The sequence below is a fragment of the Scyliorhinus canicula genome, chromosome 3, assembly GCF_902713615.1.
Source record: "Scyliorhinus canicula chromosome 3, sScyCan1.1, whole genome shotgun sequence".
NCBI classification, from domain to species: domain Eukaryota; kingdom Metazoa; phylum Chordata; class Chondrichthyes; order Carcharhiniformes; family Scyliorhinidae; genus Scyliorhinus; species Scyliorhinus canicula.
The window spans coordinates 10,085,015-10,102,894 of NC_052148.1; the positions used below are offsets into that span (position 1 = coordinate 10,085,015).

A 17,880-nucleotide genomic window follows, 5' to 3' on the forward strand; every position below is an offset into this window, starting at 1 on the left:
TGTGTGGGAATTGTACTTTCTCCCCGTCTCTGTGTGGGTTTCCTCCGGGTGCTCCGGTTTCCTCCTACAGTCCAAAGATGTGCAGGTTAGGTTGCATTAGCCGTGCTAAATTTCCACTTGGTGTCCAAGAATGTGTAGGTTGCAGTGGTAGGGTAGGGCAGTGGGACTAGGCAGCGTGCTCTTTCAGATGGTTGGTGCAGACTCGATGGGCCGAATGGCCACCTGCGCTGTAGGAATTCTATGGTTGTACCTTTTCTGCCCAGCTCCTCGTAATCCTCTGATTCTCTTACTGAGCTGGGTTGCCAGTGTGTGAATGTGCTTCTCTCTATCAACAGCTGCTGGCTTGTACTATTTGGCAGAATTAATCGAAGAATATACGGTCATTACCAGCCGAATCATCAAATACATGATATGGGTGAGTTTTAAAAATTCATTTGAGGGTTGTGGGCCTTGCTGTTTCAGCCTTTATTGCCCATCCCTAATTTCCCTTGAGACTGAGGTGGTGGTGAGCTGCCTTCTTGAACCACTGCCACTGTAGTCCATGTGGTGTAGGTACACCCACTGTGCTGTTAGGGAGGGAGTTCCAGGACATTGCCCCAGTGACAGTGAAGGAACGGCGATATATTTCCAAGTCAGGATGGTGAGCGACTGGGGGGGAACCTCCAGGTGGTGGGGTTCCCAGGTATCTGCTGCTCTCACCAATGTCCTATACAGCGGTAGCAAGTCTTCCCTAATTCCCTAGTTCCACTCCCCTTGCAAAACTCCAACATTTCATTTGCCTTATTAATTACTTGTTGTACCTGCATGATGGCTTTTTAATGGTTCATGTACAAGGACATCCAGATTCCTCTGTGCTGTAGCATTCCGCAGTGTCTCCATTTCAATCATATTCTGTTTCTCTGTTCTTCCTGTGGGCAATTTAACACTTCCCTACATTATTCTTCATCTGACAAACTTGTGCATTTGAAACTTTCTCTAATTACGAGACCAAAATGTACTCGGCGATTTTCATTTCTTTTACTTTCTAGGTGCTGGCAGGATATTGCGGCCGGCAGGATATTGTGGCCGGCAGGATATTGTGGCCGGCAGGATATTGTGGCCGGCAGGATATTGTGGCCGGCAGGATATTGCGGCCGGCAGGATATTGCGGCCGGCAGGATATTGCGGCCGGCAGGATATTGCGGCCGGCAGGATATTGCGGCCGGCAGGATATTGCGGCCGGCAGGATATTGCGGCCGGCAGGATATTGCGGCCGGCAGGATATTGCGGCCGGCAGGATATTGCGGCCGGCAGGATATTGCGGCCGGCAGGATGTTGTGGCTGGGAGGATATTCCGGCCGGCAGGATATTGTGGCTGGGAGGATATTGCGGCCGGCAGGATGTTGCGGCCGGCAGGATGTTGCGGCCGGCAGGATGTTGCGGCCGGCAGGATGTTGCGGCCGGCAGGATGTTGCGGCCGGCAGGATGTTGCGGCCGGCAGGATGTTGCGGCCGGCAGGATGTTGCGGCCGGCAGGATGTTGCGGCCGGCAGGATGTTGCGGCCGGCAGGACCTTTCAGTCCCGCTGAAGGCAACCCCATGCCATTCGGGGTGGATAGACTTCGGTTGTTTTTGTTGGAGCAGAGAAGGCTCGAGGGGCAATTTGATCGAGGTGTACAAGATTGTGAGGGGCATGGACAGGGTGGATAGGGAACATTAGTTGAAGGGTCAGTCATGAGTGGAGGCAAGTTGAAGGTGAGGGGCAGGAGGGTTAGAGGGGATTTGAGGGAAAACACCTTTACCCAGAGGGTGGTGACGGTCTGGAATGCCCTGCCTGGGAGGGTGGTATAGGTGGGTTGCCTCACATACTTTAAAGAGTACCTGGATGAGTGCTTGGCACGTCATAACGTTCAAGGCCACGTATTGGTAAATGTGATTAGGTAGGTCGGTAGGTCAGGCGTTTTGCATGTGTTGATGCAGAGTCGATGGGCCGAAGGGCCTTTTTTGCACTGTATTTTCTGGATTATATGACCTATTTATTCCTACTCTCTGCTTTCTGTTAGCTAACCAATTCTCTATCCAGGCTAGCGTGTTACACCTCCTATACCACGAGCACTTAGTTTGTGCAGTACTAATAATCTCTATTATTGTCACATGTAGACTTACATTAACACTGCAATGAATGAAGTTACTGAATTAAGCCCCTCGTCGCCACATTCCGGCGCCTGTTCGGGTACACAGGGAGAATTCAGAATGTCCAATTCACCCAACAGCACGTCTTTCGGGACTTGTGGGAGGAAACATGAGCACCCGGAGGAAACCCACGCACACACGGGGAGAACGTGCAAACTCCGCACAGACAGTGACCCAAGCCGAGAATCGTTCCCAGTGCTGTTAAGCAACAGTGCTAATCGCTGTGCTACCATGCCACCCTTAACCTCTGATATGACACTTTAACAAATAGCCTTTTAGAAAATTAAGTACACCACATCTGCAGATTCTCCTTTATCCATGTTGCTTGTCTTCCTTAAAGAACTCTTAATAAATTAGCCAAATATGATTCCATTATTTTACTCAACTCCATTTACTATGGAGATTGTTCAACTCCAATCTGTCTATTTTTCAACTGCTCGCTGATTTGAGAAGGTGGTGGTGAGCTGTTATCTTGATCCGCTGCAGTCCGAGGTGTAGTTACACCTCGTTAGGGAAGGAGTTCCAGGACTTTGACCCAGTGACAGTGAAGGAACAGCAATATATTTCCAAGTCAGGGTGGTGAGTGACTTGGAGGGGAACCTCCAGGTGATGGGGTTCCCAGGTATCAGCTGCTCTTGTCCTTCTAGATGGCAGTGATCGTGGGTTTGGAAGGTGCTGCCTAAGGAACCTTGGTGAGTTACTGCAGCGCATCGTGTAGATGGTCTCACGGCTGCCGCTGTTCATCAGTGGTGGAGGGAGTGAATGTTTGTGGAAGGGGAGCAATCAAGCGGGGCTGCTTTGTCCTGGATGGTGTTGAGCATCTTGAGTGTTATTGAAGCTGCACTCACCCAGGCAAGTGGAGAGTATTCTATTACTTGACTTGTGCCTTGTAAATGGTGGACAGGCTTTGGGGAGGTCAGGAGGTGAGTTACTCGCCGTAGGATTCCGAGTCTTTGACCTGCCCTGGTAGCCACAGTATTTATATGGCTGGTCCAGTTCAGTTTCTGATCAATGGTAGCCCCCAGGATGTTGATTGTGGGGGATTCAGCGATGGTAATGCCATTGAATGTCAAGGGGCAATGGTTAGATCCTCTCTTGTAGGAGATGGTCATTGCCTGGCAGTTGTGTGGCGCGAATGTAACTTGTCACTTGTCAGCCCCAGCCTGGATATTGTCCATGCCTTGCTGCATTTGGACATTGGCTGCTTCATTATCAGAGGAGTCGCGAATGGTGCTGAGCGTTGTGCAATTATCAGCGCGCATCCCCGCCATCTGATGGTTGGGTTAGAGGTGCTGCCATGAGAAATTCCTTCTTCTCAATTCTCAAACGATTCAAAGTGATGACCTTTATTGGTGACGGTGATTATGTTTTGTTCAATCTAAATTCAACTTGACACGTGCAGTAATGTCAACGTTCAACAGGAAAAGCATTACCACAGAATCTTAGCTGTGCAGAAGGCCATTCGACCCATCAAATCTGCACTGGCTCTGAAAGAAAATTCTGCCTCGCCCCGCTCCCCTGCCTCATCCCCGTAACCTTGCACATTCGTTCTTTTCAGATAGCAATCCAGTTAATTTTTGAATATGCGATTGAACCTGCCTTCAGCATCCTCTTGAGGTTCATTGTATACTATATTATATTAAAGCTGTGATTGTTCCCTGGGTACCAGTGTCTGTCAATATGGCACATAAACCTCTGATACTCCGGGAACCTCTGCTTGTTTATTTTTTACACGGTGTAGCTCATGGAGGTGGATTTAACCCAATCGTTACCTGGCTATTATTTGAATGGCCCAATTGTAAAAGATGTCCTTTGGCTATCTGCCCACCCCAGTCCAGCCAGCTTCTCGATTCAGACTGATCAGCTGGGAAGCCTGTCAATGCCATTACCCGGCTACAACAGGAAAACAGGGGGTTCTTGGTACATGGCCATTTTGTTTCAGCTCTACCTACATCTGGACCCTGCAATTCTGCTAATCTTTTAATTCTCTCTCACTGACTTTACAGTCTGCCTTTTTGACCCATTTGGTCAATGAAGACCCAAATCCAATTCGCTTTTCAAATCCCTTTTACCCAAGAGTGGCACCAGCAGCACTTGGAAAAATGAGTGAATTGCGGTTAATTGCGTATCATCATTATCATTTCATAATCTCCAGGCACAGCATTTTATTTTGCTGTGTTAATCAGCATGAAGACTGGTATCGGGACTACTCGACATTCTGAATCTCCTCAATCCCCCTCACCCTGTACACCAGTATTTTTAAAACTCTTTTGGGGACTCAGTATTAGCAACCAGCCGGCCTTCGCGACCCAAACCGACCGGCCTTCGCGACCCAAACCGACCGGCCTTCGTGACCCAAACCAGCCGGCGTTCGTGACCCAAACCGGCCGGCCTTCGTGACCCAAACCAACCGACCTACCCAAACCGGCCGGCCTTCGCGACCCAAACCGACCGGCCTTCGTGACCCAAACCAGCCGGCCTTCGTGACCCAAACCGGCCGGCCTTCGTGACCCAAACCGGCCGGCCTTCGTGACCCAAACCGGCCGGCCTTCGTGACCCAAACCGACCGGCCTTCGTGACCCAAACCGGCCGGCCTTCGTGACCCAAACCGGCCGGCCTTCGTGACCCAAACCGGCAGGCCTTCGTGACCCAAACCGGCCGGCCTTCGCGACCCAAACCGACCGGCCTTCGTGACCCAAACCGGCCGGCCTTCGGGACCCAAACCGGCCGGCCTTCGTGACCCAAACCAGCCGGCCTTCGGGACCCAAACCGTCCGGCCTTCGTGACCCAAACCAGCAGGCCTTCGTGACCCAAACCAGCCGGCCTTCGTGACCCAAACCAGCCGGCCTTCGTGACCCAAACCAACCGGCCTTCGTGACCCAAACCAGCCGACCTACCCAAACCAGCCGGCCTTCATGACCCAAACCAGCCGGCCTTCATGACCCAAACCGGCCGGCCTTCATGACCCAAACCAGCCGGCCTTCGTGACCCAAACCAGCCGACCTACCCAAACCAGCCGGCCTACCCAAACCAGCCGGCCTTCGTGACCCAAACCAGCCGGCCTTCGTGACCCAAACCAGCCGGCCTTCGTGACCCAAACCAGCCGGCCTTCGTGACCCAAACCAGCCGGCCTTCGTGACCCAAACCAGCCGGCCTTCGTGACCCAAACCAGCCGGCCTACCCAAACCAGCCGGCCTTCGTGACCCAAACCAGCCGGCCTTCGTGACCCAAACCGACCGGCCTTCGTGACCCAAACCGGCCGGCCTTCGCGACCCAAACCGGCCGGCCTTCGTGACCCAAACCGGCCGGCCTTCGTGACCCAAACCCGGCCGGCCTTCGGGACCCAAACCAGCCGGCCTTCGGGACCCAAACCGACCGGCCTTCGTGACCCAAACCAGCCGGCCTACCCAAACCGGCCGGCCTTCGTGACCCAAACCAGCCGGCCTTCGTGACCCAAACCAGCCGGCCCTTCGTGACCCAAACCAGCCGGCCTTCGTGACCCAAACCAGCCGGCCTTCGTGACCCAAACCAGCCGGCCTACCCAAACCAACCGGCCTTCGTGACCTAAACCGGCCGGCCTTCGTGACCCAAACCAGCCGACCTACCCAAACCAGCCGGCCTTCATGACCCAAACCAGCCGGCCTTCGTGACCCAAACCAGCCGGCCTTCGTGACCCAAACCAGCCGGCCTTCATGACCCAAACCAGCCGGCCTTCGTGACCCAAACCAACCGGCCTTCGTGACCCAAACCAGCCGACCTACCCAAACCAGCCGGCCTTCATGACCCAAACCAGCCGGCCTTCGTGACCCAAACCAGCCGGCCTTCGTGACCCAAACCAGCCGGCCTTCGTGACCCAAACCGGCCGGCCTTCGTGACCCAAACCGACCGGCCTTCGTGACCCAAACCGGCCGGCCTTCGTGACCCAAACCAGCCGGCCTTCGCGACCACCATTTTCGCTTACCTTTAATATGACAGGTGAGCTTGCTTGGTCCTCACGATCTCGCTTGCTTTGTTATTCAATCTTGCATTTCTGTATGGGTTGTTCATCAGTGGTGGTATGTCCTGCTTTGTCCTGTTGTGGATTCTCCTGGAGCTCACACCACCACTGCTTTGTCCTGTTGTGGACTCTCCTGGAGCTCACACCACCACTGCGTTGTCCTGTTGTGGACTCTCCTGGAGCTCACACCACCACTGCGTTGTCCTGTTGTGGACCCTCCTGTAGCTCACACCCCCACTGCTTTGACCTGTTGTGGATTCTCCTGGAGCAGCTCTGTCTGGCAGGTTTAGTTGTGAGATCCTGGCCTGTTTGTGTCTCTGGTCCTCTCTTCCTTATTACAAAATAATCCATTTTAAATTTTACAGTCCTCTTGCTTGTTTGCTGCTGACAAAATGGAGGAATAGCCATTGCGGCCACAGTACGTGATGTCAGTGTTGGAGGCATACGACCTGCGCTCTGCCTCGCTTCAGGCAGGAAGACGGCATTGAATTTTAAAAAAAAACCTTTTGCTGGGTCAGCGTGCTGACATCAGGAGGAGGCGGTGTTTCTCGCTGGACTCTGGGCGTGCGCATTGATTAGCGGGCACGCATGCGTAGTGAGCCTGCATTCTGAAAGCTGGTCACGGCTGGCATTTTATAAAGCGGCTGCTGCGGCCGTTGCGCATTAATTCCCGCGATCGGGAACGCTGCGCTGGATGGCTCACCCACCCGCGGGTGGCGACCCTGACTTTGAAAATGACTGATGTACACAACGCAACCGATCTGAAACTGTGCCACTCACGGCCAGTGTTCCCTTTATTGTCGTTATTACCTGGCCAGGATTTCAACCTTCTGGCCATTTAATTTTTTTTGTGTGCTGCACCCGAGTGGTATTTATCACAAAATGAATTTTACAGCTGCTTCAGCCCCCACTTTCCGGAATTGTTTGGTGCCCCTTCAACCCCCTTCAATCGTAATCCAGTAAAGAGAAGGCGGAGGGGTGACCCGATGGAGAGCTCTAAAATTAGGAAAGAGTTTGATGGGGTGGACTTGGAGAAGGTTTAGTTACACTTGTACTTACCAGCGGCCATCAATATGAGAGAGACGCTGATAAATCCAGAGGAATTCAGGAGAAACCTCTTTACCCACAGAGCGGGAGCAATGTGTGCACTCACTATCACAGGTAACAGCTGAGATGAATAGTGGACATGAGGCAGAAAGGAATAGAGGGATTTGTTGATGGGGTGTTAGGAGTTTGTGTGCAATATGAAAACTTGACACCGATCTGTGACTGATTTTTTTTTTTTGTTCAATTTGTTCACGGGATGTGGGCGTCGCTTGGCCAGCATTTATTGCCCATCCCTGAGAGTCAAGCACATTGCTGTGGATATGGAGTCACGTGTAGGCCAGACCGGGTAAGGGCGGCAGATTTCCTACCCGAAAGGACAGGAGTGAACCAGATGGGTTTTTGCAACAATTGCCAATGGTTTCATGGTCACCTTTGGGCTTTTAATTCCAGATATTTATTTAATTCAAATTTCGTCACCTGCCGTGGTGGGATTCGAACCCGGGACCCCAGAGCATTACTCTGGGTCTCTGGATTATTAATCCAGTGACAATACCACTACACCACTGGCTTCCCTTGTGTTCTGTGTTGTGATTGTACTGCCTCATTAAAGGCAATGTATAAATGAAAGTTTTCCATCTTCAATTCTCAGTTCTCCACCGGAGTGCTGGTTGGTCTCTACCTCTTTGAGAATTTTCCTGCGTTAATGATTGGAGTCGGACTCTTCACAAACCTCGTCTACTTTGGCCTATTGCAGACATTTCCATACATCCTGCTGACATCACCCAATTTTATACTGTCCTGTGGTAAGTGCCTTGCCCATTGCTTACTGGCTGACTGTGTGTTCTTCATTGCCAGTTCACTCCTCAAGGTGACTGCGCCTGAGGTATAGATACCTACTAAATGTCCCCGTGCCCCAGGTGTCATTCAGTCTATCTCTCCCCTTAAACCCTCCCCTCCCCGCACTTGGTCTGTCTCTCTCATTTTCAGTAGACCCCTCACTCGGTCTGCCCCTCCACTCCCCACACCCCAACAGTGCTTGATCTACCTCTCCCCTTAGCCCCCACCCCTTCTACAACTGTCCCACCTGCCAACTCCTCCCCCCCACTCCCATGTTCTGTCTGTCCCTCTCCTCCTGTCCCTCCCCTCACATCCACTGCACCCTCTGGATCTGCCCCTCCTTCTTCACCCTCTGTATTCCCCTTCCCTCGTCACTAGGTTTACCCCTCCCCCTCACCTCGGTGTGCCACCCTCTTCACCTTCAGTCTTCCTCTCCCTACGCTCACTGCTCCATTCCAGTAACAGAGCACTTGGCCCTCCCCATGGTTACCATTCCCCGGCTTTACATTGTTTAATTGATGACTTGTGTGAGTATTGATATACTGAATGTGGTCTATCTGTGGGGGCTGATGATGATTTTACTTGTTCCCCACAGTGCTGGTGGTCTGTAACCATTACCTGGCATTTCAACACTTTGCTGAGGAATACTATCCCTTCGCTGAGGTAAGGGGAGTAGTCGCTGCACTGTGATCAGATAAAGGCAACATGGCTTTATGACAGGGGAATTGTGTTTGACAAATGTGTTCAATTTTTGAGGATGCAACGAGTAAGATACATAAAGAGGGGAACCAGTAGATGTGGCGACTTGGATCTCCAAAAAGCGTTCGATAAGATGTCACACAAGCTGAGGGCTCACGGCGGAAGGGGTAATATATAATAGCATGGATAGAGGGTTGGTTAACAGACAGGGGTAATATATAATAGCATGGATAGAGGGTTGGTTAACAGACAGGGGTAATATATAATAGCATGGATAGAGGATTGGTTAACAGACAGGGGTAATATATAATAGCATGGATAGAGGATTGGTTAACAGACAGGGGTAATATATAATAGCATGGATAGAGGGTTGGTTAACAGACAGGGGTAATATATAATAGCATGGATAGAGGGTTGGTTAACAGACAGGGGTAATATATAATAGCATGGATAGAGGATTGGTTACTATAATAGCATGGATAGAGGATTGGTTAACAGACAGGGGTAATATATAATAGCATGGATAGAGGGTTGGTTAACAGACAGGAAGCCAAGAGAAGGCATTAACGGGGCTTTCAAGTTGGCAAGGCTGTGACTAGTGTAGTGTCGCAAAGATCAGTGATGGGCCTCCTCTTTACAGTCTATCAGCTAATTAGTCAGAAATCCAGAGTAATGTATCTGAAGTTTTCTAATGGTACAAAGCTGGATAGAAATGATAGCGGTGAGGAGGACACAGAAAGACTGCAAAGCAGGGTAAGTGAATGGGCTGCCAGAGGGCAGATGAATTATAGCATGGAAAGATTATTAACTTTAATTGTAAGAATAGAAAAGCATTTTTTAAAAAAAACATTTTATTAAGGCATTTATGGTTTGATAACAATAAACGATACAGATACAGATGTAAAGATAGTTCAGTGCATAACCCATCCATTCATCTCTCACTGTTCGCCTACTCTAAACACAAAATATCCTAACTCTCCCCTACCCCATCATATTGAATCTGCTGACAGTTTAGTTTTCTCCGAAGAAGTTGATAAACGGCTGCCACCTCCGAACGTTGATCCTCTCAGAATTTTCTCAAGCCTTAAGAAACCCAGCCATGTCACTAACACAGATTCTGGGGGCTTCGAGTCTCTCCACACTCGTAAGATCCATCTTCGGGCGACCAAGGAGGCAAAGGCCAAAACGTCAGCCTCTCTCGCCCCCTGGACTCCCGGATCTTTCGACACTCCAAAAATCGCCACCTCTCGACTCGTTGCCATCTTCGTTTTTAGCACCATGGACATGACATCTGCAAATCCCTGCCAGTAACCCCTAAGCTTCGGGCATGCCCAAAACATATGGACATGGTTTGCTGGTCCTCCCGCACACCTCGCACATCTGTCCTCCATCCCAATGAACTTGCTCATCCAGGCCAACATCATGTGTGTCCGGTGAATCATCTTGAAATGTATCAGGCTGAGCCTGGCACATGAGGACGTGTTGACTCTACTCAGAATATCCTCCCCACAGACCCGCCTCTACCTCCCCTCCCAGCTCATCTTCCCATTTAGCTTAAGTTCACCTTTTTTGAGCTTCTTCTCACTCCATAAGTTCTTTATTTATTTCCGAAACTTTCCCCTCCCCCACCCCTGCCCTGTATCCCCCAGTGGTGGTAGAAGCGGAAAGGTCGGAACCTGCCTTCGCGCAAACTCCCTTATCTGCAGATATTGAAACCCATTCCCACCCGGCAATTCAAGCTCCTCCTCCGAATCCTCTAAACGTGGAAAGCTCCCATCAATAAATAGATCCTCCAGCCTCTCAATTCCTGCTCATTGCCTTCGAACCCCCCCCCCCCCCCCCCCCCCCCATCTAGCCTTCCTGGGACAAACCGGTGGTTGCCATAAATTGGAGCCCACACAGACGCTCCCTCCACTCCCGTATGCTTCCGCCATTGCCCCCAGACTCCTTGGGCCTCCACTACCACTGGGCTTGTGGAGTACCGGGCTGATGAGAATGACAGGGGAGCCATTACCAATGCCCCTAAACTTGTGCCCTTACATGATGCTGCCTCTACTCACTCCCACACCGACCCTCCCCCCACTACCCACTTCCTAATCATGGCTATATTTGCCGCCCAGTAATAGTTCCTAAAGTTCGGCAGTGCCAGCCCACCCCCTGCTCGGCTCCCCTCCAGCAGCACTTTCCTTACTCGCGGAGGTTTACCCACCCACACAAACCCAGAGATCACCCTATTCACCCGCTTAGAAAAGGTCTTTGGTTTAAAAATAGGGAGGCACTGGAAAACAAAGAAATCTCAGGAGGGCCGTCATCTTTACGATCTGTACCCTCCCCGCCAGTGACAACGGGAGCATGTCCCACCTTCGAAAGTCCTCCTTCGCTTGTTCAACTAACCGGGTCAAAGTTAATTTATGTAATTGCTCCCATTCCCGAGCCACCTGAATTCCCAAATAACGGAAACTCCCTCCCACCACTTTTAAACGGCTGCTCCCCCAGTCTCCTCTCTTGCCCCCTCGCCTGGATGACAAAAACCTCGCTCTTACCCAGATTCAGCTCGTACCCTGAGAACCGACCAAATTCCCCTAAGATTGAGAGAAATCAATCCCCCCCCCCCACAACAGGTCAGAGATATATATGAGTAGGTCGTCTGCATACAATGAGACCCTGTGTTCCACCCCCCCCCCCCCCCCCCCCCCCCCCCGACCTTGTGTTCCACACCCCCCACCCCCAGGAGAATGTTTTTTTAAAAGGTGTGAACGGTGTAAATGTTGATGTTCAGCGAGACTTGGGTGTGTTTGTGCAGAGAGGAAAGAACGTTAGCATGTAGGTGCAGCAAGCAGTTAGGAAGGTAAGTAGCGTGTTGGCCTTTATTGTAAGGAGATTGGAGCACAAAGAAGGCTTGCTGCAATTGTCCAGAGTTTTGGTGAGACCACACCTGGAAAGCAGTTTTGGTCAACCTATTTAAGGAAGGGGATACTTGCATTGGAGGCGGGACAATGATGGTTCACTGGATTGGCCCCTGGGATGGGGATGTTGTCCAATAGTGCGAGGCTCAGTAAGTTGGACCTGCATTTTCTGGAGGTGAACTCATTGAAACACGTAAGACTCTGCAGCGACTCGACAGGGTGAACATGGAGAGGTGGTTTTCCCTGGCTGCTGAATCTGGAACATGGTAACAATCCTTTAGGACTGAGATGAGGAGGAATTACTTCACGCAAAGATTTGTGAATCTTGGAGTTCGGACGTGGTTATTTAAGGCTGGGATGTTTGAATTGAGGGATATGGGGAGCCGGTGGGAAAGTGGAGTTGAAGTCCATGGGCTGCCATGGCCGTGTTGGAGGGTAGAGTTGGCTTGACAGACCGGGCAGTCTAATCTGTTATGTCCTTATGTGGGTGGCAGTGTCTGAGCTGTTTTGTGACACTGATGAACCCATATTGTGACTAGCCCATCTTTCTCCTCCAACAGAATTGAGTAACTGGGGTGTGGGGGCAGCATTTTCCCAGCCGGGGGGGGGGGGGGAGAGCGACACACTTTTATTAATTTACCAACCTGTTAAATTGCCAAGTTTATCATTTGGTTACTCAGTTATCTCATTCTTCTGTGTTCTGTCAGGTACTGGCTTACTTCACACTCTGCCTGTGGGTCACCCCTTTCTCCTTCTTCGTGTCGCTGTCTGCCGGTGAGAATGTCCTTCCATCCACAATTCAGCATGGAGGTGAGTGTGAGTAACGTGGCTCATTAAACACTGGCAACACCTTGATTTGTGAAATTAGTTCAGCCCAGCGGGCCGGCGGGGTGGTTTGGTGCAGTGGGTTGGGGTGGGAGGGATGTCGGAGGGGCGCCGTGGGTTGGGGGTCGGGGGGGGCGCCGTGGGTCGGGGGGGGCGTCGTGGGTCGGGGGGGGGGCGCCGTGGGTCGGGGGGGGGGCCGTGGGTCGGGGGGGGGGGCCGTGGGTCGGGGGGGGCGCCGTGGGTCGTGGGGGGCGCCGTGGGTCGGGGGGGGGCGCCGTGGGTCCGGGGGGGGGGGGGTGCCGTGGGTCGGGGGGGCGCCGTGGATCGTGGGGGGCGCCGTGGGTCGGAGGGGAGCAACGGTTCGGGTATCTGGGGGTCAGTTTGGGGCAGTGGTTCAGGTTTCGGCAGGTTTGTTAGGTGCAGTGGTTCTGGCTCGGAGAGGCGTTGTGGCTCAGGGTTGGGGGTCGGAGGGGCGCAGGGGGTCGGAGGTCGGGGTGCGCAGTGTGTCGGGTGTCGGAGGGGCGCAGTGTGTTGGGGGCCAGAGGGGCGCAGGGGTTTGTGTGTCGTTTTGGGGCAGTGGTTTGCGGGACAGAGGATTGCTTTAAGGTTTCCTTCATTTTCCACAGACGATGTTGTGTCAAACTACTTCACAAAGGGCAAGAGGAGCAAGAGATCGGGAATCCTGGTGATCTTCACCTTCATCAAAGAGGCAATCCTGCCCAGTCGACAGAAGATATACTGACAGCCACCAAGTGTGTATCTTGACCAGCACTAACAGAACTGACAGACAGGGTGGAGGAGGGTGGAGCAGAGAGACCAAGAGACTTACTAACGTGGAGGATGATCAGCTCCTACCTTGGACTTTAATTTGGAATTACTTTTTGATTTTTTTTTGGTTCTGTAAATGGTCGCTCCTCCCTGAAGAAATATCATTTGAAGATGATTTTAAACATTATTTTTGCACCGATTTTTGGACGGCCACAAAAAACGAATCTTGTTCCATTTGGAGAGGACTCAATTGAAGCTCCCCACGCGATGTATTCCGTGTAAACGTTGCCATTTTATAATGGAGTGGATAATTACTGTATATGCTCATTGATGCTTCCAGTAAATCTTGTTCAGTTTAAAGCAAATTTCACTTTGGTTCTACTTAAAGGCAGTGCCTCTCCTCCCCCTCGGCTACTTTCAAAGATGACCCTCTCTCCTTGCTTTCTGTGAATTCCTTTTCCAGTTGGTAGAACATACCTTTTGTTATAGAGTCATAGTGGTCTACAGCACAGAAAAGGCCTTTCGGCCCGCTGAGACTGTGCCAGTCGGAAACAACCACCTAACCATTCTGATCCCATTTTCCATCACTTGCTCCATAGCCTTGACATAGCAAGTGCACATCTAAACACTTCTTTAATGTTTGTTTTAAAATATATTTTATTCCACACACGATCAAACATAACATCTCAAAATAAACATGATACACACAGTTTGTTCATTTCCCCCCCCCCCCCCCCCCCCTCTTTTAAACCAGCCCCTCTCACACCTCTCGAACGCATCTTCTACTCCTGGGGAAAATTGCACTCCTCCGGGTCCCAGGCATGTGAACCCCATGTACCACCTTAAACTGTGTGAGGCTCACCCTTGCACACTCCTAACTCCCCACCCCATCTCGATCCCCAACCCTTCCTCCCACTTCCGCCTGATCCGTTCCACTCGTGAGGTCCCCTTCCACCAAAAAACCTGTAGATATCTCCAAATCTCCCCCACTCATCAGGGACCAGCAACTTCTCTAACAACGTATAGTTCTGCGCAAAGTCCCACAGCTCCCAGTATCTAAACTCATTCCCTCTCGGTAACTTTAACCTCTCTCGCACTTCCTGCAAACTTGCCCCCTCTATCCCTTTCCCCTCACCACCTCCCATCCATCTCCCACCCCCCCCCCCCCCCCCGCCCCGTATAAATATCTGGGTCCCACTTATTGGATACTGAAAAATGCCCTAGTTTAAAGTGCCTCCCCCTCCCACAACCACCACCACCGTCTCAACTTCTCAGCATTTGCTGCCCAATAGTAATGAAACAGGTTTGAGGGTGTCAGCTCACCCTCCCACTTTCTTTGCAACGAGGTTCTTCTGACCCTGGATGCTGGAATCTATCATCAAGGAAGAAATTGCGAGGCATCTGGATAGAAATTGTCCCATTGGGCAGATGCAGCATGGGTTCATAAAGGGCAGGTCGTGCCTAACTAGTGGAATTTTTTGAGGACATTACCAGTGCAGTAGATAACGGGGAGTCAATGGATGTGGTATATCTGGATTTCCAGAAAGCCTTTGACAAGGTGCCACACAAAATGTTGCTGCATAAGATAAAGATGCATGGCATTAAGGGTAAAGTAGTAGGGGCCTCACGGTAATAGGGGCCTCACGGTAGCATGGTGGTTAGCATCAATGCTTCACAGCTCCAGGGTCCCAGGTTCGATTCCCGGCTGGGTCACTGTCTGTGTGGAGTCTGCACGTCCTCCCCGTGTGTGCGTGGGTTTCCTCCGGGTGCTCCGGTTTCCTCCTACAGTCCAAAGATGTGCGGGTTAGGTGGATTGGCCATGCTAAATTGCCCGTAGTGTAAGGTTAATGGGGGGATTGTTCGGTTACGGGTATACGGGTTACGTGGGTTTAAGTAGGGTGATCATTGCTCGGCACAACATCGAGGGCCGAAGGGCCTGTTCTGTGCTGTACTGTTCTATGTTCTATGTCTATGTTCTAGTAGCATGGATAGAGGATTGGTTAATTAATAGAAAGCAAAGAGTGGGGATTAATGGGTGTTTCTCTGGTTGGCAATCAGTAGCTAGTGGTGTCCCTCAGGGATCCGTGTTGGGCCCACAATTGTTCACAATTTACATAGATGATTTGGAGTTGGGGACCAAGGGCAATGTGTCCAAGTTTGCAGATGGCACTAAGATGAGCGGTAAAGCGAAAAGTGCAGAGGATACTGGAAGTCTGCAGAGGGATTTGGATAGGTTAAGTAAATGGGCTAGGGTCTGGCAGATGGAATACAATGTTGACAAATGTGAGGTTATCCATTTTGGTAGGAATAACAGCAAACGGGATTATTATTCAAATGATAAAATATTAAAGCATGCTGCTGTGCAGAGAGACCTGGGTGTGCTAGTGCATGAGTCACAGAAAGTTGGTTTACAGGTGCCACAGGTGATTAAGGCGGCAAATGGAATTTTGTCCTTCATTGCTAGAGGGATGGAGTTTAAGACTAGGGAGGTTATGCTGCAATTGTATAAGGTGTTAGTGAGGCCACACCTGGAGTATTGTGTTAAGTTTTGGTCTCCTTACTTGAGAAAGGATGTACTGGCACTGGAGGGTGTGCAGGGGCTGGAGGGGCTGGTTTAGCTCACTTGGCTAAATCGCTGGCTTTTAAAGCAGACCAAGCAGGCCAGCAGCACGGTTCGATTCCCGTACCAGCCTCCCCGGACAGGCGCTGGAATGTGGTGACTAGGGGCTTTTCACAGTAACTTCATTGAAGCCTACTCGTGACAATAAAGCGATTTTCATTTTCATTTCAGTGGAGATTCACTAGGTTAATCCCAGAGTTGAAGGGATTGGATTATGAGGAGAGGTTGAGTAGATTGGGACTGTACTCATTTGAATTTAGAAGGATGAGGGGGGATCTTATAGAAACATTTAAAATTATGAAGGGAATAGATAGGATAGATGCGGGCAGGTTGTTTCCACTGGCGGGTGAAAGCAGAACTAGGGGGCATAGCCTCAAAATAAGGGGAAGTAGATTTAGGACTGAGTTTAGGAGGAACTTCTTCACCCAAAGTGTTGTGAATCTATGGAATTCCTTGCCCAGTGAAGCAGTTGAGGCTCCTTCATTAAATGTTTTTAAAATAAAGTTAGATAGTTTTTTGAAGAATTCAATTTATACCTGGAAAATGCTCCAAATTTCCCCAACTGGTCAATAATTCTCTATACTTTCCAATGGATTCACTACACACAGCAATAAATCATTGGCATATATCGACACACTATGCTCTCCATCCTCTCTTGCAATCCTCTGGCATTAATTCGGAGCGCAATTGCCAAGGGTTCAATCGCCAACGTTAACAACAATGGTGACAACGGACATCCCTGCCCTGTACAGTCTAAAATAGCCCAAATTAGTCTCATTTGTTTTCGCCCTCGCCATGGGGGACATGTACTATCGCCGTACCCAAGCAATAAACTTCATCCCGAAACTAAACCTTCCAAGGGTCTCAAACAAGTACAGCCACTCCACCTGGTCAAAGGCCTTATCCGTGTTCATTGATAGGCTTCCGGCACTTTCCTCCCCCCGCGTAGGGATCATAATCGCATTCAATGATCTCCTGATATTACTGGGCAGCTGCAGTCCCTTCAAGAGCCCCGTCGGGTCCTCTGAGACCACATCCAGCATACACCCCTTCAATTGCCTCGCCAACAGCTTGGGCAACACTTTCAGGTCCGTATTCAACAACAAGATAGGCCTGTAAGAGCCACACTCCGACAGATCCTTGTCCTTTTTCAGGATCAACAAAATGGACGCCTGTGCTAGTGCAGCCGGCAACTTTCCAATGCCTCATTAAACATGCTCAAACGATGAGGGGCTAGCTCTGCTGAAAACTGCTTATAAAGCAACACCCCCCCTCGCCTGCACAGTTTCCCATGCTGCTGCCACAGCTGAGGGGCTTGCAGGTGACTAGCCTCCTCATACTCATACTGTATCCCCTTAGCCAGTATAGCTGATGCTTTCCCCCGTTGTCAGCCGATCTAACAGCCCCTGCTTTTCTTTCTTTCCGCCAGCATTGCCCGAGTCGGGGCCACCGAGTATCATAGAATTATTATAGAATCAGAATTTACAGTGCAGAAGGAGGCCATTTGACCCATCGAGTCTGCACCGGCCCTTGGAAAGAGAACCCCACTTAAGCACACACATCCCTATTCCCGTAACCCAATAACCCCTCCTAACCTTTTTGGACACTAAGGGCAATTTATCATGGCCAATCCACCTAACCTGCACATCTTTGGACTGTGGGAGAAAACCGGAGCACCCGGAGGAAACTCACACAGACACGGGGAGAACGTGCAGACTCCGCACAGTGGAGTGACCCAGCGGGGAATCGAACCTGGGACCCTGGAGCTGTGAAGCAACTGTGCTAACCACTATGCTACCGTGCTGCCCTACCTGCGATCGATCTCCACAATAACTTCCAACACCCTCTGCCTCTCCTTCCCCTCGACTCTCTATGGGCCTTCTACAAAATAACCCCCACACCGAACCGCTACCTTCAATGCCTCTCAGAACGTGGCTGCAAAGACCTCACCATTTTGATTGAGCTCCACGTAATTCTTAATTGCCAGTGCCACCTTGTCATAAAACCTTT

At 50.8% G+C, this 17,880-nt stretch overlaps 1 protein-coding gene across 1 annotated transcript; it reads left to right on the forward strand.

The window, feature by feature from the left end:
- Positions 1–269: 269 nt before the first annotated feature.
- tex261 (testis expressed 261) lies at positions 270–13,615 on the forward strand. The gene is made up of 5 exons (XM_038793116.1): positions 270–415; positions 7,865–8,018; positions 8,648–8,715; positions 12,365–12,467; positions 13,109–13,615. Exons 1-5 carry the CDS (start codon positions 314–316, stop codon positions 13,222–13,224), a joined length of 543 nt encoding a protein of 180 aa, XP_038649044.1. The 5' UTR covers positions 270–313; the 3' UTR covers positions 13,225–13,615.
- The last annotated feature ends 4,265 nt before the right edge of the window (positions 13,616–17,880 follow it).

What these genes read in the sequence shown, in the direction of transcription:
- tex261 (XM_038793116.1), top strand. Translation starts at nt 314, where the DNA reads ATGTGCTTCTCTCTATCAACAGCTGCTGGCTTGTACTATTTGGCAGAA. An exon ending in TCATCAAATACATGATATGG is followed by an intron (nt 416 to 7,864) that starts GTGAGTTTTAAA and finishes TTCAATTCTCAG; the next exon opens with TTCTCCACCGGAGTGCTGGT. An exon ending in AATACTATCCCTTCGCTGAG is followed by an intron (nt 8,716 to 12,364) that starts GTAAGGGGAGTA and finishes GTGTTCTGTCAG; the next exon opens with GTACTGGCTTACTTCACACT.